Source organism: Pristis pectinata, chromosome 1 (genome assembly GCF_009764475.1).
Source record: "Pristis pectinata isolate sPriPec2 chromosome 1, sPriPec2.1.pri, whole genome shotgun sequence".
Taxonomy (NCBI): domain Eukaryota; kingdom Metazoa; phylum Chordata; class Chondrichthyes; order Rhinopristiformes; family Pristidae; genus Pristis; species Pristis pectinata.
Window position 1 is genome coordinate 144,119,002 of NC_067405.1, and position 22,677 is coordinate 144,141,678.

Genomic DNA, 22,677 nt, shown 5'->3' on the forward strand with positions numbered 1-22,677 from the left:
TATGAACGGTACACAAGGTAAGTTTTTCGGTACATGTGACAATAATAAATTAATTCCAATTCTTCACTCAATGGGTTGTGAATCTTTGGAATTCCCTACACGAGGGCTGTGAATGCTCAGTGGCCGAGTATATTTAAGAATTTTAATTGCAAGGCACACCTTAAATAAGGTGAGAGACACTGAGTTGTGTTTGGAATGAAATTCCAGAGTTTAGGGCTTTTGCTACCAATGACACACGTAGCAAGAACAGATTAAAATGCAGGAAGGTCAGAAGGCCAGAAATAGATGGAGCTTAAGAAGATTACAGGGGGAGGCGAGGACAAGGCCATGGGAAATCTGAAAATAAGGAAGAGACTTTTTCATCTTGAAGTGCAGTCTAACTGGAAGCCGATGTAGGTCAGCAAGCACAGGGGTGATAAGTGAAGGGGTATTGGTACGAGTTAGAGCTCTGGATGATTTCAAATTTACAGAAGGTTTAATGAAGAAAGTTAGCCTGATGTGCATCAGTTCTGTCAAATTTAGAGACATAAATGTCGGATTCAGTAGCTTGAGACCCGAGGCAGTGAAGTTGGCAATATTATGTAGGTCAATATAGTCTGTCATTGATGGTCTGGATATGTGGATGGAAACCTATCTTGGAGTCACATGAGACTAAGCTTGCCAACAGTTAAAGAAGAATGGTGTCTGTAAGAAATGTGTTTGTGGTAGGGCCTGAAGACAATGGTTTTAGTCACAATATTTATCTGGAGGAAATTTCTGTTTATCCACTATTCAATGGTGGGCAAACAATCTGACAATTCTGAGGGAGCAAGGCAGTAAAAGAGGTGAAACAGGTGTTATTGGTGTACATGTGGAAACAGATGGTCTTTGTGATATGTTGTTAAGAGAGACCATACAGCTGGAACAATGGAGGATGGATCCTCAAGGGCAAACAAAGTTAATGATGTGAGAACATTGAAGCAAAGTAATTGTAGGTGCATTTGGATACTTCAGAATGAATCCTGGTAATTACCTGCAAAAAACTGGAGGCTGCTGGAGAAATTCAGTGGGTCAGGCAGCATCCGTGGAGGGAAATGGACAGTCACCTTCTGGGGTTGAGACCCTTCATCTGGACTGAATGACTAGAGGGGAGATAGGCAGTAGAAAGAGGTGAGGGGGAGGGGCGGGTCTGCAAGGTTTCTGGTGTGTTTAGGACACCAATGCCTTATCAACTGCACCTTTTCTAACTGTTTCAAGGCTATTGCTGCCCATTTGGTTCGTACCACTTGCAGGAACAGTCCCAATTATCTTTAGAGTAGACTGTTTTTTTAAAAAGTTTCTGAAGGAGAAAAGCCAAACGTTTTCCAAAGAATCTAATTTAAAAGCTTCATTTCACTGGTGCTGACCTGAAAGATCCTATCGGAGTTCTGTGGCAATGCTGCGGGCGAGTATGTGGGGTCCATTTCCGTGAACTCTTCAGCAAAGTTGCTAACATCCAACTCATCCCTGATGACCGGCTTAAACGGGGCTTCGATGTTTTTGGCAGCTAACTCGTCCCAGTTTATTTTCTGCCAACGTCAAATGCAAAGCAGAGGTGGTTACTAAGAATGAGCAATAACAACTCATTTAAACAGCTCTGTTTTATATAGTGAAACATCCCACACACACAAATAAAATGAGATAGGTTTCCATGTGGTAATTAACAATTGCAATTCTAAACATCTGAAAAGTTCAAACAAAATGTTTCATCTAGAATATACTAGAAAGCAATGGTTCAGTTACTCCTCACAAATAAAATTTTAACAAAACTGCAATACCCAATTAGTAGCTTGTTTTCTTTCTGTTTCTCTCCCTCTCCCCGCCACCCACACTTTTAGCCATCACCCCTTCTCCAAACACTGAGATCAATACACTGTATTGACACACTGCCCTCCAGTAGATCCTCTGGCTGTTACTCATGCACAAAGCCTGTGTCAGAATAATAGATAGCAGGAATTATCGTGGCTGAACCCTGTTCTATCATTACCCCAAGTCGGTACATGCAGCAAGAGGTTGGGTGAGGATTAAGGAAGGACGACTAGCTAATTTTTGTCTTGAGCTAACCTGTTCAACATCCAAAGTCAGCAGTATCGAGCTCAGTCGAGAAATTATAAACATTTATATTTCAATTTACCCTGGTAAACATTTATTTCAATTTAAACTGCTATTAAATTAATTGTCAGTGGTTAATAAATAAACCGTTTATTTCATGAAACAGGTTACTCAAGCTATCTGCAACAGATTTATTTGCCAACAACCACTAAGCCTTTCAAAAATATAATTTTTTCCAAAGATAATAGTCCACATTCACCACCTTTACAGTGACTTATAATGGCAAGAGAGCTTGATTCGTCATCTGGGGAGTGATATACTTGAGGTCAGTCCAACATGGCAGGAAAGGAACATGTTGGAAATGAAGATTATCCATTTCACCAGTCCAAAAGCTGAAGCAGGACCAGACTCAGGCCAAGAACTGGAAATGAAAATGCTCCTGAAAGCAAAATCCTTCAAAGCTGGTGATGGTGTGTGTTGTGTGAGGGAAAGGCTTCAAGGGGATATAGACAGGCAAGGTGACTGGGCAAGAACATGGAAGGTGGGATACAAGGAGTGGAGTTTGCACATTCTCCCTGTAACTGAATGGGTTTTCTCCAGGTGCTCCAGTTTCCTTCCACATTGTGCAGTCATGAGGTACATGATGTACAACGTAGGTTGACTGGCCACTGTAAATTGCCCCTACTGTGCGGAGCTGAGTGGTAGAATCTGTGGGGAGTTGATGAGAATGTGGGGAGAATAAAACAACCAGGAGTAAATCAAGATTAGTGTTAACGGGAGGTTGATGCTAGCGTGGACTTGGTGGGCTGAAAGGCCTTTCTCTGTGCTGCATCTCTCAAGTTCAAGTTTATTGTCATGGGCATACAATCCCAGCGTATAAATGCCATGAAAATCAGCTCTTTGCAATAGCACCACAGTACATTACAAACACGACAAACATAAGTTGCCATAAACTTAAATGAATATAAATTATACATAACTTGCATGACAAAATACACACAACGTTAGTCTGAGGTGAAAGAGAGAAAAAAGAAATAATATAAAAGATATTGGTGTTCAGAGGGAACTTGATGTTCCTGTACACGAGTCATTGAAAGTTAGCATAAAGATACAGAAAATAATTGACAAATGTTACGTTTGCAAGAGAAGTTTCATATATAGGACCCTATATGTCTCATAAGGATAGGTTGAGCGAGCTACGGCTTTTCTCTTTGGAGAGGAGGAGGATGAGAGGTGACTTGATAGAGCTGTACAAGATGATGACAGGCATAGATTGAGTGGACAGTCAGAGATTTTTTCCCAGGGCGACAATGACTAACACGAGGGGACATAATTTTACGGTGATTGGAGGAAGGCTAACAGGAAAGAGCTTAAGAAGGAAATTAAGAGAGCCAGAGGGGGACATGAGAAGGCCTTGGCAGGCAGGATTAAGGAAAACCCCAAGGCATTCTACAAGTATGTGAAAAGCAAAAGGATAAGGTGCGAAAGAATTGGACCTATCAAGTGCAGCAGTGGGAAAGTGCATATGGATCCAGAAGAAATGGCAGAGGTACCATAGAACCATACAGCACAAAACAGGCCCTTCGGCCCACCATGCTGTGCCGTCCATCAAACCACCCCCACACTACCTAACCCCTTCCTCCCGCATATCCCCCCATCCCACACTCCTCCATATGCCTATCCAACAAGCTCCTGAACCTGTTCAATGTATCAGCCTCCACCACCACCCCAGGCAGTGCATTCCATGCACCAACCACTCTGGGTGAAAAACCTCCCCCTGACATCTCCCCTGAACTTCCCACCCATAACCTTAAAGCCATGCCCTCTCGTCTTGAACATTGGTGCCCTGGGAAAGAGGCGCTGACTGTCTACTCTATCTATTCCTCTCAGTATTTTATATACCTCTATCATGTCTCCTCTCATCCTCCTCCTTTCCAGTGAATAAAGCCCTAGCACCTTAAGCTTCTCCTCATATTCAATACTCTCTAATCCAGGCAGCATCCTGGTAAATCTCCTCTGCACCCTCTCCAACGCCTCCACATCCTTCCTATAATGAGGCGACCAGAACTGAACGCAGTACTCTAAGTGTGGCCTAACTAGAGTTTTGTAAAGCTGCATCATCACCTCGTGGCTCTTAAACTCAATCCCGCGATTTATGAAAGCCAACATCCCATTGGCCTTCTTAACTGCTCTTTCCATCTCTGAGGCAACTTTCAATGAACTGTGAATATGAACCCCCAGATCCCTCTGCTCCTCCACACTGCCAAGTACCTTGCCATTCACCCAGTACTCTGCCCTGGAGTTTGTCCTTCCAAAGTGTACCACCTCACACTTCTCCAGATTGAACTCCATCTGCCACTTGTCAGCCCAGCTCTGCATCCTATCAATATCCCTCTGTAAGCTCCGACAGCCCTCCACACTATCCACAACACCGCCGATCTTAGTGTCGTCTGCAAACTTACTAACCCAGCCCTCCACCCCCTCATCTAAGTCATCTATAAATATCACAAAAAGTAGAGGTCCCAGAACCGATCCCTGCGGGACACCACTAGTCACTGCCTTCCAATCCGAGGGCACTCCTTCCACCACAACCCTCTGCTTTCTACATGCAAGCCAATTCCTAATCCACACAGCCAAACTTGCTTGGATCCCTTGGCCTCTGACCTTCTGAAGAAGCCTACCATGAGGAACCTTATCAAACGCCTTACTAAAATCCATGTAAACCACATCCACCGCACTGCCCTCATCAATCTTCCTGGTCACCTCCTCAAAGAACTCTATCAGGCTTGTGAGGCAAGATCTTCCCTTCACAAAGCCATGCTGGCTGTCCCTAATCAGTCCATGATTCTCTAGGTGTTCATAAATCCTATCCCTTAGAATCCTTTCTAACAGCTTACCCACCACAGACGTGAGACTCACCGGTCTATAATTCCCTGGCCTATCCCTATTACCTTTTTTGAACAAGGGGACAACATTCGCAACCCTCCAATCCTCTGGTAGCATCCCCGTGGACAACGAGGACGCAAAGATCCTTACCAGCGGTTCAACAATATCCTCCCTAGCCTCTCAAAGCAGCCTGGGGAAAATCCCGTCAGGCCCCGGAGATTTATCTGTCTTAATATTATTTAACAATTTCAACACATCCTCTCTCTTGATATCTACAACCTCGAGAACATTACCCCTACCAGCACTCCCTTCCGCATCATCAAGACCCCTCTCCCTGGTGAATACCGAAGAGAAGCACTCATTGAGAACTTCTCCCACTTCCACCGCCTCCAGGCAAATTCTCCCACCTTTGTCCTTAATCGGACCTACCTTTACTCTAGCCATCCTCCTACCCTTCACGTACTTGAAAAAGGCTTTGGGATTTTCCTTAACCCTACTAGCCAAAGCCTTTTCATGTCCCCTTCTAGCTCTCCTCAGCCCTTTCTTAAGTTCCTTCCTCACTACCCTATATTCCTCACGGGCCCTATCTGAACCTTGCTGCTTATACCTCACGTACGCTACCTTCTCCTCCCTAACAAGTCGTTCCACCTCTCTCGTCACCCACGGTTCCTTCACCCTGCCATTCCTTCTCTGCCTCACCGGGACAGATTTATCCCTAACATCCTGCATAAGCTCCCTGAACATCGACCACATCTCCATGGTACATTTTCCTTCAAAAAGGACATCCCAATTTACACTCCCAAGTTCTCTCCTTATAGCCTCATAGTTCGCCCTTCCCCAATTGAAAATCCTCTTGTCCTCTCTGCACCTGTCCCTGTCCATGACAATTTTAAAGGTTATGGAGCAATGGTCACTGTCCCCCAAATGCTCACCCACCAATAGATCCTTCACCTGTCCCGGTTCATTTCCTAAAACTAGATCTAACATGGCATTCCCTCTAGTCGGCCTGTCAACATACTGCGTCAGGAATCCCTCCTGGACACATTTAACAAATTCCGTCCCATCTAAACCTTTGGCACTAAGCAGGTTCCAGTCTATATTTGGGAAGTTGAAGTCTCCCATTATAACAACCCTGTTATTTCTGCTTCTCTCCAAACACTGCCTGCCAATCTGCTCCTCTATATCTCTACTGCTACTGGGGGGCCTATAGAATACTCCTAGTAGAGTAACTGCTCCTTTCTTTTTCCTTAATTCCACCCATATGGACTCTAGAGATGATCCTTCTACAACATCCATCTTTTCCACAGCCGTAACAGTGTCCCTGACCAGTATCGCCACCCCTCTTCTCCCCCCTTAATGAACTTATTCATTAAGGTACTTAATGAACACTTTACATCAGTATTCACTACGGAAAAAAATCTGGGTGATTGTAGTGAGGACTTGCAGCAGGCTGAAAAGCTTGAGCATGTAGATATTAGGAAAGAGGTGCTGAAACTTTTGGAAAGCATCAAGTTGGATAAGTCGCCGGGACCGGATGAGACGTACCCCAGGCTGCTGTGGGAGGTGAGGGAGGAGATGGCGGAGCCTCTGACAATGATCTTTGCATTGTCGATGGAGACGGGAGAGGTTCCAGAAGATTGGAGGGTTGCGGATGTTGTTCCCTTATTCAAGAAAGGGAGTAGATATAGCCCCGGAAACTATAGACCAGTAAGTCTTACCTCAGTGGTTGGTAAGCTGATGGAGAAGATCCTGAGAGGCAGGACTTATGAACATTTGGAGAGGTATAATATGATTAGGAATAGTCAGCATGGCTTTGTCAAGGGCAGGTCCTGCCTTACGAGCCTGATTGAATTTTTTGAGGATGTGACTAAACACATTGATGAAGGGAGAGCAGTAGGTACCCCATGCAAGGCTTATTCAGAAAGTAAGGAGGCATGGGATCCAAGAGGACATTGCAATGGGGATCCAGAACTGGCTGGCCCACAGAAGGCAAAGAGTGGATGTTGAAGGGTCATATTCTGCATGGAGGTTGGTGACCAGTGGTGTACCTCAGGGATCTGTTCTGGAACCCTTACTCTTTGTGAGTTTTATAAACGACCTGGATGAGGAAGTGGAGGGATGGGTTAGCAAGTTTGTGGATGACACAAAGGTTGGATGTGTTGTGGATAGTATAGAGGGCTGTTAGAGGTTACAGCAGGACATAGATAGGATGCAAAGTTGGGCTGAGAAGTGGCAAATGCAGTTCAACCCAGATAAGTGTGAAGTGGTTCATTTTGGTAGGTCAAATATGATGGCAGAGTATAGTATTAATTGTAGGACTCTTGGCAGTGTGGACGATCAGAGGGATCTTGGGGTCTGAGTCCATAGGACGCTCAAAGCAGCTGCACAGGTTGACTCTGTGGTTAAGAAGGCATATGGCGTATTGTCCTTCATCAATCATGGAATTAAATTTAGGAGCCGAGAGGTATTGTTGCAGCTATATAGGACCCTGGTCAGACCCCACTTGGAGTACTGTGCTCAGTTCTGGTTACTTCACTACAGGAAGGATATGGAAGCCATAGAAAGGATGCTGCCTGGAATGCAGAGCATGCCTTATGAAAGCAGGTTGAGGGAACTCGGCCTTTTCTCCTTGGAGCGACGGAGGATGAGGGGGGACCTGATAGAGGTATACAAGATGATGAGAGGCATTGATCAGGTAGATAGTTAGAGGCTTTTCCCCAGGGCTGAAATAGTTGCCACAAAAGGACATAGGTTTAAGGTGCTGGTGACTAGGTATAGGGGAGATGTCAGGGTTAAGCTTTTTACTCAGAGAGTGGTAAGTGCATGGAATGGGCTACCGGCAATGGTGGTGGAAGCAGATACGATAGGGTCTTTTAAGAGACTTTTGGATAGGTACATGGAGCTGAGAAAAATAGAGGGCTATGGGAAAGCCTAGTAATTTCTAAGGTAGGGACATGTTCGGCACAGCTTTGTGGGCTGAAGGGCCTGAATTGTGGTGTAGGTTTTCTATGTCTATGCTTCTATGTATAAAGGGGATGTCAGAGGTAAGTTTTTTTACACAGACAGTGGTGGATGCATGGAACGCACTGCCGGCAGAGGTTGTGGGGGCAGATACATGAGGGACATTTAAGAGGCTCTTAGATAGACACATGAAAGATAGAAAAATAGGGGGCTATGTGGGAGGGAAGGGTTAGATAGATCTTAGAGACGGATAAAATGTCGGTACAACATTGTGGGCCGAAGGGCCTGTACTGTGCTGTAGTGTTCTATGTTCTAGTAAGTCTGCACCTGGATGAGCATGCACTGGTCTGGATCCCCTACCAACAGAAGGATACAGTATATTTGCGAGAGCAAGAGAGAGAGTGAGAGAGCGAGTGAGAGAGAGAGCAATGAAAGTTTACCACATTGATTCCTGGGTGGCAAGGATTTATCTATGAGGAGGATTAAGCAAACTGGGCCTATAATCTCAAGGGTTTAGTAGAATGAGAGGTGATCGGATCAGAAAGGATACAGTAGCATTGGAGGCAGTCCAAAAGAGAGTCACCAGGCTAATTCCTCGGATGCAGGGATTGTCTTATCAAAAGAGGCTGAACAGGTTGGACTTATGTTGTTTGGAGTTTAGAGTAATGGTGGGTGATCTCAATGAAACATGCAAGGGCCTGAGGGTGCTTGTCAGTGTAGATGTTGAGATGGTTTCACTGGTGGGACAAACCAGGGGACACAGATTCAAGGTAAGGGGCTGGCATTTAAAAATGAGGTGTGTAGAAATCTCTGTTCACAGAGGGTAGTGAGTTTTTGGAATCGGGATAACACAGTGCCTCAGTGAGAAGAACTCGGATCAAATCCTGAACTCCAGTGCTGTGTGTGTAGAGTCTGCATGTTCTCTCTGTGGCTGCATGATTTTCCCTTGGTGCTCTGATTTCCTCCCACATCCCAAAGCTGTGTAGGTTGATAGGTTAATTGACTGCTGTAAATTGTCTAGAGTGTGTATGTAAGCAGTAGAATCTGGGAGGAAATCCAGGGAGAATACGTTCCAGGGAAAATTAGGGGGGGAATGGGATTGCTCTTTGAGGTGCTTCATCGACCCGATAGGCCAAAATGGGCTCTCAGTCCAGATGAATGGTCTTGACCCAAAACGTTGACTGTCTGCCTTCAATATTATAATTCCAAGCAAACTCGTCACCAAACTCCGAGACCTGGGACTCCACACCTCCCCCTGTAACTGGATCCCACTGTGATAAGACTACTGAACGGTTCCCTTATACAATGAGATGGACTCTGACCTCACAATCTACCTTGTTGTGACCTTACACTTTATTGTCTACCTGCACTGCACTTCCCCTGTAGCTGTGACACTTTGCTCTGTACTGTTATTGTTTTTACCTGTACTACCTCAATGCACTCTGTACTAACTCAATGTCACTGCACTGTGTAATGAATTGACCTGTACAATCGGTATGCAAGACAAGTTTTTCACTGTACCTCGGTACAAGTGACAATAATAAACCAATACCAATACCCTCCATATGCTGCCTGACCTGCTGAATTCCAGCAGTTTGTTTTATGGCCTCTTTGAGTCATTAGGAAATATATATATTTCTGATATCTCAGGAAGGTGACATCCATCATTAACGACCCCCACCATCCAGGTCATACCCTCTTCTCATTGCTGCCATCAGACAGAGGTACAGGAGCCTGAACACCCACACCTCAAGGTTCAACAACAGCTTCTTCCCCACTGCCATCAGGTTCTTGAAACGACCTGAAAAGCCCTAATTCTACCTCAGACTACATTTCCCTCAGCTTGCACTAATGTTATGTTCATTTTTGTTTATTCTGTTGTGTAAGTTATGTATAATTTATGTTAATTTGCTTATGCAATTTATGTTGCCATGTTTGTAATATACTGTGCTGCTGCAAAAAGCTGATTTTCATGCCATTTATACCCTGGGTATCTACGCCAACGACAATAAACTTGAAACTTGAACTTGATATCAACAAATGTTGGAGGAGGAGAAAACTGAGACATTTAATGTGATCAATAATGCTACTCAGGTACTACATCCATGGCAAGCGGCCATACCTACCATTTACTGGCTCTATTGTTGAGCACACTAAAAAAAAGATATTTGGGTCAGATCATGTTCTGAAGAGCTGGCCACTTGGGCATTGTGTAGTTAGTAAAAGATTTTGAAGTTTCACTTCACACAAATGTACTTCATCTAAATTTAGTGATTCTAAAATGTTTGAAGGACTAATTTCAAAGGTTGCATATACCAACAACCCATTGAACAGCCTGAATGGGGATGATTGATTAATTGCCCTGTCAATTTACTTTGATGATTGAGATAGATAATAATTGAGACACAAAATTTACATGTGACTATATTGCACCAGCTGCATTTTCCTGTGAGAAACGGTGAGAAGGAACTGTTTCCTCTGCTCCTTAAATAGATTCTGCTGTCTCAGTATATCGATCTTATTTGCTGTACAACAGACTATTACTTGGACAGGTACACGAAAAGGTACATGGATAGAAAGGTTTAGACAGATATGGGCCAAATGGGACTAGCTTAGCTAGGTGCCTTGGTCGGCATGGACAAGATGGGCCGAAGGGCCTGTTTCCATGCTGTATTACTCCATGACTATTTGCTGATAGAGAAACTTTCCGCTCAACCTTCATTCCGTGGCTGAAGCAAGGTTGTCAAAAAGATCAAAAGGTGCAAATACCCATTTAATATTTGTTAAAACTGTTAAAAAATATTGTCAATGAAGAGGTTAGAATTTGGGTTTGTTGGAAGAAACTTAATGGAAGATCTGAACTGAGGCTACAATTATTTCAATGGGGATTATAGGGCTGTGGAGGCAAAAGGGCTTTGATGTTTGTTATTGTTTCTAAGTGTTTCTAACCTTTTTTTTTGAAGTTATTTCCTTCCAAAATATTTTGGAACAAAAAAAAGTAATTAGTTTTTAATTTTTAAAGTATATTATTTATTTAATTGTTAGTTTTTTAAATGTCGCTGAACTTTTACTTCCAGCAAAGCTGGGCTCTGGTGAGTTTTGGACCAGACAATGTTACAGATTTGGTAACAAGAAGTCAGGAAGCTGCGGGTGGTGACTCTGGCCGAAGATGTAGCCCAATGTTTGTAACTATCTCTTGCATTTTAACAGGATTCCACTGACAACCAGTGAAGGAACCACATTGATCAACGTTAACCATTGAAGATGTCCCAGATTCCAATGTCTTCTTTCTCACCTGGAAGAAGGGGTGAGATTTAATTTCATCAGCACCTCCAGGACCAGAACCCAACCTCTTCTTGGGGTCTTTAATGAGGAGTTTCTTCATTATGTCTTTAGCTAAAGGACCAATTTCTGGTGGATATGGAGGATCACTTTTTAGAATTCTCCTAGAAATAAAGAAAAATTGTTCAGTTGTTAAACTGCAAAAGGGGATGTGACCATTCAAACAGCTTAAATACAATCCTTCAAGATTATTGAATTGGGTGAAAAATACCTGGCAGGGTAACCAATTCTGGGCGTAGTGACACGTTCAAAAATGCTCAGCAAATTGATGAAATTTGCAAATAATTCCAAACCATTTGAGGCATCTCAGGAACTACCAAATGAGGCAGGTAAAGTTTGTACTTGAGCAGAGCACAACAGCAGATGACTATCAAAAATAGAATGAATTCAAATAACAAGGTAAAGCTGACAGAAACTGGGGAAACTTGGGCTTTTTATTCAGGAATGGCATGGATGATCTGGGAGAAATACAACATTCTTGTACCAAGGATTTAGATCATTATTTTGAAGCAAACTGAGAAAGCACAATAAAACGAGGAGTAATACATTTTAAGACTGTCAGCAAATTCCTTTTTACTAAAGAGTTACCTAACCCAGCTCTTGCTCCACCTATTCCCTCCACCTTTTTATACGAGCTATTTCCCCTCTTTCTTTCCAGTCCAGATGAAGGGTCTTGACCCGAAATGATGACTGTCCATTTTAACCCATAGATGCTGCCTGACCCACTGAGTTCCTCCAGTAATTGTGTGCTGAACAGTTTTCCACATAGAGTAGTGCAAGCAAAAACTCGGAATCAATCAGGAGTCACCGAATGGGAAGCCCAGACAGAGGATTCAGAGATTCACGGAACTTACAGCATAGAAACCAGGACGTTGGCATAAATGGCCTGTTTATGGCCCACGCAAGTCTTCTTCTAACTTATTTTATTTCATCCCATCTTTGTGAAAGGAAAGTTAAGATGGCCTCTCTCATCTGTAGAGAAGTGATAAAGTCTGCCTTACAACAGAAATTGTACTCCTTACTTTGAAATCTCAGTTTGTGAATTCCTTTCTCCGTCAACAGTGAAGGGCGATGCTCCAGTTTTTAGCTCATACATCAGAACTCCAAGGCTCCACCAATCTACAGCCTGAACAAAGAGGGCTAGATGAACTTACAAAAAGATTGTACATCATACAGTCTGACATGCCACAATTATCGCAAAGAAAAAAAAATGTACAGACAGAAAACAGTTTGTTGTAGCCTTTAGTATTGCTCTTTTTTGAACAATGACAACACTTCACAATCCTTGTAAGATGTTGGCCAAGAGCTGCTCCTCTTAATATGATTTTGTTTACAATTCTGGAAGTGTGGCATTTGATGCAGTCATTAAAAATAAAATCAGAGCTGGTAACCAAACAGCTTCAGTGTTAAGAATTTTAGGCTCTCAGCTGTGGAGAATTGAGTCAGTTACCCGGAACCCTCAACCCCCACCCCACCTCACACTGCCAGGGGTGATGATGGAGAAGAGAAGAGGCCAGTTTTCTAAAAGTCTTGGGAAAAAATCAATTTCCCTACTTGTGCTTTTTGCATCCAGGAATTTATCTATCCCCTCCTTAAGTACATTCAGTGTCTTGGCCTCACCGATCTTCTGTGATTGTGAATTCCACAAATTCACACTCTCTATGTGAAGAAGTTTCTCCGCATTTCAGTCCCAAATCTCTTGGCTTATAACCTGAGACTGTGTTCTAGACAACCCCGCCAGGAATAAACTTCCTCCCTGCATGCAGTCTGTCTATCCCTGCCAGAATTTTGTAAGCTCAATTAGCTCCTCATTCATGCTACTAAACCCTAGTGAATACAAATCTAGTTTATCCAATCTCTTCACATTTAGCAATTCCACTTTCCTGGGAATCAGTCTGGAGAGCTTTACCGCACTTCCTCAAAGGCAAGGAAATGCACCTTAGCTAAGACCATCAAAACTGCATGCAATACTCCAAGTGCTGTCACCTCAAAGTCCTCTACAACTGTAGCATCCATGTTCCTGTACTCATATCCTCTCGCTGTGAAGGCCAAATATCATCTGCTGCATCTGCATGTGTACTTTGAATGACTGATGTACAAGGACACTCAGGTCTCTCTACATATCAATACCTCACATCTGACACTATTCTAGATAATGCAACACCTTTCTGGTTTTCCCACCAAGGTGAATAATTTCACATTATCCACGTTATACTGCATCTGCCACATATTTTCCAACTCAGTTATTTTATCTAAGTCATCTTGAAGCTTTCTGTCCTCCTCACGATTCACCATCGGATGCAGTTTCATGTCACTAGCAAACTGCAAATTATTACATTCTTTCATTATATATCATGAATAGTTGAGGCCCAAGCATTGATCCCTGATGTGCCCCGCTACCACCCTAATTTATTCTTTTATTTCCTGTCAATCAATTTTCAAACCATGTCAATACCCTTGATACATGCGCTTTAATTTTACATCTTAACCTTTTATGTAGGACTTTTTCAAAGGCTTTCTGAAAATTCAAATACACCACATCCTCTGGATTTCCCTTATCGACGCATTCTCAAAAAACTCCAGTAGGTTTGTCAAACACCATTTCCCTCCAAGAAATCCATTTTGACTTTGTCTAATCCCATTGATATTTTCCAAGTCTCCTGTCATCTTGTTTGTCACAGCCTCTAGCATTTTCCTCACTGCTCATGCTTGGCTAACTAATCTTAAGATTCAAGTATCTGCAGTCCCTTTTGTCTTCTTAAGTTTCCTGTTTTCTCTTTCTCTTTTTAAAGAGTAAGACATGCTGTGGGCTTTTACTTCAGTGACTGGCCGGCCATGTGGGGCCTTGTCAAAATTCTTCCTCAATTCCACGTGGATGACCTCAAATGCACCGTACTCATTGTTACTCCTTGTCATCATAAAAACTCTATTGTTAGTCAGAGACGACCTTCCTTTGATAAATCCACAGACCTGTATGCAGGGGTTTTAAAGGAGGTTGCTGTAGAGACTGTGCAGTCATTCGCTGAAGAATTAAAAAACTCAACAAGTTCCAGGAGGGTATCAGCAGACTGGAAAACTACCAATGTGATCCCCACGTTTAAAAAGGGAGGGAGACAAGATGCAGGAAATTGTAGGGCAGTTAGCCCAATGTCTGTTGTTGCCAAAATGCTGGGGCCTATAATCAAGGAAGAAAGAGCTAGTCACTTGGAAAAGTTTAATGTTGTGGACACAGCTCAGCATATCACGGAAACCAGCCTCACCTCCATGGACTCTGTCTACACTTCTCGCTGCCTCGGTAAAGCAGCCAACATAATCAAAGACACCCACCCACGCTGGATATTCTCTTTTCTCCCCCCCCCCATCGGGCAGAAGATACAAAAGCCTGAAAGCACGTACCACGAGGCTCAAGGACAACATCTATTCCGCTGTATGATAAAATGGATTCTTGACTTCACAATCTACCTCGTTATGGCCTTGCACCTTATTGTCTGCCTGCACTGCACTTTCTCTGTAACTGTAACACTTTATTCTGCATTCTGTTACTGTTTTACCTTGTGCTACCTCAGTGCACTGTTGTAATGAAATGATCTGTGTGGATGGCATGCAAAACAAATATTTTCGCTGTACCTCAATTCATGTGACAACAATAAACCAATTTACCAATTTAAAAAATTAAACCAAGTCCACATGGTTTAATGATATATTTGCTAGAGTTTAATGTGGGAAAGTGTGAGATCATGCATTTCGCTAAGAGGAATCAAAAAGCAGATTACTATCTAAATGGAGGGAGGTTGCAAATGAATGGAGTACAGAGGGATCTCGGTGTTCCTGTGCATGAAGTAAAAATAGCTAGCAGGCAGATGCAGCAATTAGTTAAGAAGACAAGTGGCCAACAGACCTTTATTGGATGGGATTGGAGTTTAGAAATAGGAAAGTATTGTTACAATTGTACAGGATGCTGCTAAGGGCACACTTGCAATACTGTGCACAATTATGGCCCTCTTATTTGGGAAAGTATATACTAGCATTGGAAACATTCCAAAAGAGATTCACTGGGCTAATTCCTTGGATGAGAGGGCTGTGTTAAAATGGAGTGGCTAAAGAAGTTGGATCAGTATTCTTTGGAGTTCTAAAGGATGAGAGGGCATGACCAGATCAGATGTTTCCAGTTGGTGGGGGAGGGAGTCTCGAATGAGAGAATGGAGTTACAAGATATGGGATGGTCATTTACAACTGAGGTGCTCAGGAATTTCTTCTCACATTGAGAGGTGAAGCTCTGGGATTCTCTACCCCAGGAAGGGGAAGTAGATATTCTTTTTTTTAAAGATTAGGGAATTGAGGGGTATGTGCAATTGGCAAATTGAGGCCTGGGCCATGATTGTGCTGAACAGCGGGACAGTCTTGGTGGCCTACTCCTCCTCCTATATTCTTGTGTTCTTCTGATAAATCTGTGCCCTTCTAAATGAAGGTTTATACTGTCCCTTGGAATTGATACCAATAATTTGTCCCTCACCTGTAGTTACTTGGTTTAAGCCTTTTTCCCTTTTTAAACAAATGAACAATGAGAGTCATCCTCCAATCCCCTGGCACCTCTCCTGTAGCCATATGTTTACTTGTATACTCCTGTTCTACAAATCTTTTCAAGTCTGGAGCTTTGCCTATCTTGTCAATATTTAGCAGTAAGACAACTCAACAAAACATTTATAACAGAAATTGCCAATGTACACTGTTGCCCATCAAAATTTCTTAATGTACCATTCGTACAGTTATAAGTTCATAGTTTGTATCAACAGATCCTGGAACTACCATCAAATGTTGCTTCCTTTTCTTTGGAAGTGTTTTGAGTTTCTTTCTTTTACCAAAGCTTTCAGAAAATCTGGAGATCAATTTCAAATCAAGGTTTCTTGTTTACAACATTAATAACTTTACTCTCATAAGATGCTAGGGAAGCCATGGTCTATGATTAGCAATATCTCTAGTTCCTTTTGGTTTTCTTTCTAATTAACAATAATCATTGCTTAGTGAATCGGCTTTAGATCTTCATTCAAGTTGAATGAAGGTCTGAAGCTGATTATGGGGTTAATGACATCTATTTTATTTGAAAACTGTGTGGAAAGAATGAGTTTTTTGATTCAGATTTGCTATGATAATTATATTGTGGAGAAACCTACTAAAGCACAGACTACTCAGTAGTATGTGGATCTCGGTTGTGACCATCTGCACCCACTACTCATTTCCAGACAAATCAATTCCAATGACAGAGATCACCTACCTTATCATGTCCTGCATCACCTCCTTGCACAATTTCTGGAGCCATGTATTCTATAGTTCCACAAAAAGAATATGCTCGTTCATTCTACAGTGAAAAAAAACATAATTAAAATCAAGTTTGGAATTTAAAATCCACAACTTAAAAACCAGAAAATCAGAAATTTCTGCGGGGGATATAACTAAAGGCATAAAATCGGACATTTTCCACAGCAATGCAGCGGATGTAACAGAATCATAGAGTTGTACTACATGGAAACAGGCCCTTTGGCGCAAATGGTATTGGCCCATATCCCTCCATTCCTTTCTTATCCATGTACCTGTCCAAATGCTTTTTAAGTGCTGTCATTGTACCTGCCTCTACCACCTCCTCTGGAAGCTCGTTCCATACACCAAACACCCTCTGTGTGGAAAAACTTGCCCATCAGATCTCCTTTAAATCCTTCCCTTCTCACCTTAAATCTATGTCCTCTAGTTTTGGACTCGCCTACTCTTGGAAAAAGACTGACTACCTACCCTATCTATGCCCCTTAATTTATAAACCTCTATAAGGATTTAAGCTGTAATTTAGGTCAGCAAAATCTTTCTTTCCTTGTGAGGGGATTGCTTGCCAGAGAAAACACAATACTTTCTTTTTCAATCTTTTTATTAATTTTCAAATTGATACAGATTAATATATATAACATCAATGATTATATATGTGATACAAAGAGGTCGGGAGGACAATCGTGACGTATATAATCATAAAGAATAAAAAATATAATCTAGACCTCACAGTTTCTTAGTATTGATATTGGTTTATTATTGTCACTTGTACTGAGGTACAGTGAAAAGCTTGTCTTACAAACCGATCGTACAGGTCAATTCATTACACATTGGGTTAGTACAGAGTGCATTGAAGTAGTACAGGTAAAAACAATAACAGTACAGAGTAAGGTGTCACAGCTACAGAGAAAGTGCAGTGCAATTAGGTGCAAGGTCACAACAAGGTAGATAGTCCATCTTATTGTATAAGGGAACCGTTCAATAGTCTTATCACTGTGGGGTAGAAGCTGTCCCTAAGTCTGGTGGTACGTGCCCTCAGGCTCCTGTATCTTCTACCCGATGGAAGAGGAGAGAAGAGAGAATATAATACAAAAAAAAATCAAAAAGGGAAAGAAAAAGATTTATTGTATAATAAAAAAAAGAGAACCCCCAAATCAAAAAAATTATAAGTAATAAATTGAAACAAACTAAAAAAAATTTTCAAAAGAGAAAAGAAACTGTACTGACATTTCTCAATGAACAAAGAGCATTATTATGTCATCATCTCCGCTCCTCTAAATTCAAAGGTTATTGAAAAGGGATCTATATCATATGAAAATATTGAATAAATGGACTCCAAACTTCCTCAAATTTAAGCGAAGAATCAACAGTGCCACTCCTAATTTTTTCTAAGTTTAAACATGATATAGTTTGAGAAAACCATTAAAACATAGTAGGAGGTATTGGATCCTTCCATTTAAACAAAATGGATCGCTTGGCTATTAATGTGACAAAGGCAATCATACGGCAAGCAGAAGCAGATAAGTGGCCAGATTCCATCCTTGGTAGCCCAAAAATTGCAGTGATAGGGTGAGGTTGTAAATCAATATTCAATACAGTTGAAATAATGTTAAAAATGTCTTTCCAATATTTTTCCAAAAGAGGGCAGGACAAAAACAATGTGTCAAGGAAGCCACTTCTGACTTACATCTGTCACATATAGGATTTATATGGTGATAAAAACGGGCTAGCTTATCCTTAGACATATGGGTCCCGTGAACCACCTTAAACTGTATCAAAGAGTGTCTGGCACACATTGAAGATGTATTAACTAACTGAAGAATTTTCTTCCATGTCTCTGTAGGTAAAAGTATCTGGAGTTCTCTTTCCCATTCATTCTTAATTTTATCAAGTACCTCCGAATGTATTTTCATAATTAGATCATAAATTATTGCTATCAAACCCTTCTGATAGGGATTAAAACCTAAAATTTTTTCCGTAATTTCAATTTTATATGGAGTGGGAAAAGAAGGTATAGTAACTTTTAAAAAATTTCCAATCTGCAAATATTGAAAAAAAGTGTGATCTAGGCAAATTGTATTTACTAGACAACTGCTCAAAAGATAAAAAAAAAGTTATCAATGAATAAATCGCGGAAGCATGTTATTCCCTTCATTTTCCATAAAGAAAAAGCTAAGTCGATTCTGGATGGTTGAAAGAAAACAATTAGATTGAATGGGACTTGATAAGTTAAATTTATTCAATCAAAAAATTTACAAAATTGAAACCATATTCATATTGTATGTTTAACTATTGGGTTAGTCATATGTTTACTCAATTTAGTAAGTGCAAAAGGGAGTGAGGCTCCTAAAATAGAAACTAATGAAAATCCTTGCACTGATTCATACTCAAGGTATACCCATTTGGGACATTGAATTACATCTAAATCTTGTGCCCAAAAAATTAAATATCTGATATTAATTGCCCAGTAGTGTAATCTAAAGTTAGGCAAAGCCATACCACCATCCTTTTTTAATTTTTGTAAATATTTCTTACTTAACCTTGGGTTTTTATTCTGCCATATATATGAAAGAATTTTAGAATCAATAATGTCAAAAAAAGAGAAGAAAACACAATACTTGATACATTGGAATGCTTCCCATTCTTTGACTGGACTCAGAACCAGACATTGTCATTCAAGCTTGAGTGCAGGTTGGTGAAAAAAAAATCGTGGTCTTTCTGTACTTAAATGTATAAAACTCTCAAGATAATCTTACATCTACACACCCCATGAGAGTACAGGAAGATAACTGAGAGGATTCTTTTTCTGAAGAATGATTCATCTCATTAAACCCAGGAACAGCAAAATAATTACACCTGGACAAAAAACAGTTGACATCCATCAGAAGCAAATAAGGGAAATGGGCTGCAATTTGAAATTAGTAGTCTGAGTCACAAGTAGGGTTCAGAACTGCAGAAATTAATCAATCTACACTACAGATTAATTAAACTTTGTAGATTGGAAGTGGACATTCAGTGGCCATCTTATTTATTCAGAAGATGTGTTGTGGATTTCAATAATGCTGAAATTAACTCCATTGATGTCGCAGTTCCAGTTTTAAACACATTTAATTTGTTCACAGTTTCCTTTCTTAAAGACCATAAGCTTTTTCTTTACTCTTCCCCTATCCTCCCCCACCATCATTCCAAAATTCTCTATTTTGAATTCAGATCTGGAATGTTTTTGGTTAACTTGAAGCAACTGATGCTGATTCAACTTGCAGTCTAATCCCCCTGCACCAGCCGTTCCCGAAAGACCCACTTACAGTGGGTAAAGTGCACCTCTCTCCTATCAGCTCCAGTTGATCACACAGTACACTCTATTTAAGATGATGAGACTGTTCTGGGAACTGATAGCAGCTCCATAGTCAAGTTAGCTAATGTATTGAGTATTTTAATTAATCTTTTTGGTCAACTTTCTAACTAAATTATGTCAATATCATTAAAGTTTCACTGAGCTCCTGTGACTTCTGGCATTCACCTCAAGGATTCTGCTTCCTCCAAGCTGGGAACCACTGCCCTGCAGCATTAACTTAAAGGTGTACACCAATTCTTTCACACCCACGTTAACCAAGTGATACACTAATTACACTAAAGAGAAACACTACATAGGTTGAATACCAGGCCAGGTACTGTTTTTCCTACTTTTAACTCAACAGTTCAAGTCAATGGGCTCATTAACTGCAACATTAGATATTTCAGCGTAGCCCAGAAATCAATGAAAATTAGGCACAAACAGGGTTTCCGGATCAAATTTTAAGTGCAGGGAGGAGTATGCCAGTAATAACAAGCCCAAGCAAATGCTTCACCTCTTCTAACCCTTAATCCAGATTGTTTTCTGCTTCAGAAGTCCACCCACTGTTGCTCCTGTTTTCAGTAACTGAAAGGAGATAACAAACCCTGAAGATCAGGCAATGTAGACTTTTAAAAAAATATTGACTTACTGCCAACAAATGGACTCACAATAATCACTCCAAGTTCTCAACAGTGGGCCACAAGCCCATACTTTTCCAGCTATCCAGCAAAATATAAAGAGAAATCCGAGGAGCATTCATATTGTATCAAATCATGCCTTTATAGGAGATAATATCCCAACACCACTTCACATATAAGGCTTCATGGCCACATGCAAACATACAAGTCAATACTGAGGAGTTATAGGGTAAAGATCTTAATCACCCTAAGGACCACTTTTGGCAGAAATATACTTGGTGAAAGGCCAGTCATTTTACGAAAGAATTTACCCTCCAACTTTCCACAACTGGTCTGTCAGTTCTGCAACTGCAGAGATCACACGTGAAGAAAACTTTGCTAAAAAAAATTGTTTTTCATATTGCTCAGCTTTTTCTTTAGGGTGATTAATACATTAAATAGGTTATTCATATTGCCGAGTACTTGTGGCTAACAAACTGTGGTTTGTATGAGCGTTTGAACTATAGCTAAGCGATGTACTCTGAGGAAATGCTAGACCTCAAGAGAGATGCAGCTCACATTATCTATGGTTGCCATCTAAGAGGGACAGGAAGCTTCCCTGCCTCTAGACCAGTAAAGCAGAGGAATAAAACTAACATCAAAATAGAAAGAAAAACTGTTCAATGGAATCTAGTTTTACCTACATTCCTAAGGAAAGCATTTAGGAGTTTGGTACACACAACATATTCTACCTTGCGTCTGCCTTCTTGAAATTTCTATAAATGTACGGTGGAGAGCATTCTGACTGGTTGCATCACAGCCTGGTATGGAGGCTCCAATGCACAGGATCGCAAGAGGCTGCAGAGGGTTGTAGACTCAGCCAGCTCCATCACGTGCACAACCCTCCCCACCATCGAAGACATCTTCAAGAGGCAGTGCCTCAAGAAAGCGGCATCCATCACTAAGGATCCTCACCATCCAGGAGATGCCCTCTTCTTGTTACTACCATCGGGGAGGAGGTACAGGAGCCTGAAGACCCACACTCAATGATTCAGGAACAGCTTCTTCCCCTCTACCAGCAGATTTCCGAATGGTTCATGAACGCATGAACACTACTTCGTTATTCCTTTTTTTAAAAACACTATTTATTTACTATTGTAATTTATAGTAATTGTATGTATTTGCACTGTACTGCTGCTGCAAAACAACAAATTTCACATCACACAAGCCAGTTATAATAAACCTGATTCTGGTACCTGCAGTGAGATGCTGAGAAGCAACCTGTTTGTACAATGGTGAACTGAGCATTGCACCCAAAATATTACGCTTCTTGGACAAGCTTAAAGTTCTGATGCTGTGTTTTCCATCAATACAGATTGCAGCAAGAGCTTGGTAAATTGGTTTATTATTGTTACATGTACTGTGGTACAGTGAAAAACTTGTCTTGCATACCAATCATATAGATCAATTCATTACAACAATGTATTGAGGTAGTACAAGGTAAAACAATAACAACATTGTGGTCTACTCGTGCTCTCCCCTCTTGCCACTTTCTTCCCTCAAATGATATTGGGTTTAATTTCTGTTTCAACTTAGAAAAATCATGAAAATAAATGACAAAATGAAATTATTTAACTTGCTCCTACCTCTAACACTGGTCCAAAGCCTTGTAGATAATGACTCTTCAATTGCTCATTGAAGTTCACTTAAAAATACGATAAAAGTTTCTGCCTCCTCCACTCTTTCAGATCTTCAGCACCTTTCATTAGAAGATATTTCCTAAGTTCCCCTCACCTCCCCAACCATGTCGTGTCATGATCAATCTCTCCGTTAAGGGAACTAGCAGTTTATTGCTTATTGCATCAGGGTTCTCGTTATTTAAAAAAAATTAAATCTCCTCTCAGATTCCTTTGTTCCAAAGAAAACAACCCTCCTTAGTCAGTCTCTCCTCCTAACTAAAATTCTCCAATGCTGGCAATATCCTTGGAAATTTCCCCTGCACCTCTGTGGTGCTTTCAGATACCTTCCTGTAATGTGGCAACCAGAACAGCACACAATACTCTAGCTGTGGCTTAACTAGTATTTTATACAGAACTAGCATGAACTTCTCGTTGCTGTATTCCATACCTCGGTTGCGAGAGGTGAGAATTCCAA

At 41.2% G+C, this 22,677-nt stretch overlaps 1 protein-coding gene across 5 annotated transcripts in view; it reads right to left on the reverse strand.

Moving 5' to 3' along the window:
- The window catches only part of rps6ka5 (ribosomal protein S6 kinase, polypeptide 5), a 212,242-nt gene that overhangs the window by 42,153 nt on the left and 147,412 nt on the right, over window positions 1-22,677 (reverse strand). For 4 of the 5 annotated variants that reach the window (XM_052017953.1, XM_052017963.1, XM_052017944.1 and 1 more), the window contains 4 exons: window positions 16,532-16,615; window positions 12,282-12,385; window positions 11,213-11,363; window positions 1,386-1,547 (listed from right to left, as the gene is read on the reverse strand). In XM_052017953.1, coding sequence (XP_051873913.1) covers window positions 1,386-1,547; window positions 11,213-11,363; window positions 12,282-12,385; window positions 16,532-16,615 — 501 coding nt within the window. Of the gene's footprint in view, window positions 1-1,385; window positions 1,548-11,212; window positions 11,364-12,281; window positions 12,386-16,531; window positions 16,616-21,275; window positions 21,398-22,677 lie in introns of those variants that run through there. The other variant, XM_052017981.1, reaches the window with a different exon arrangement.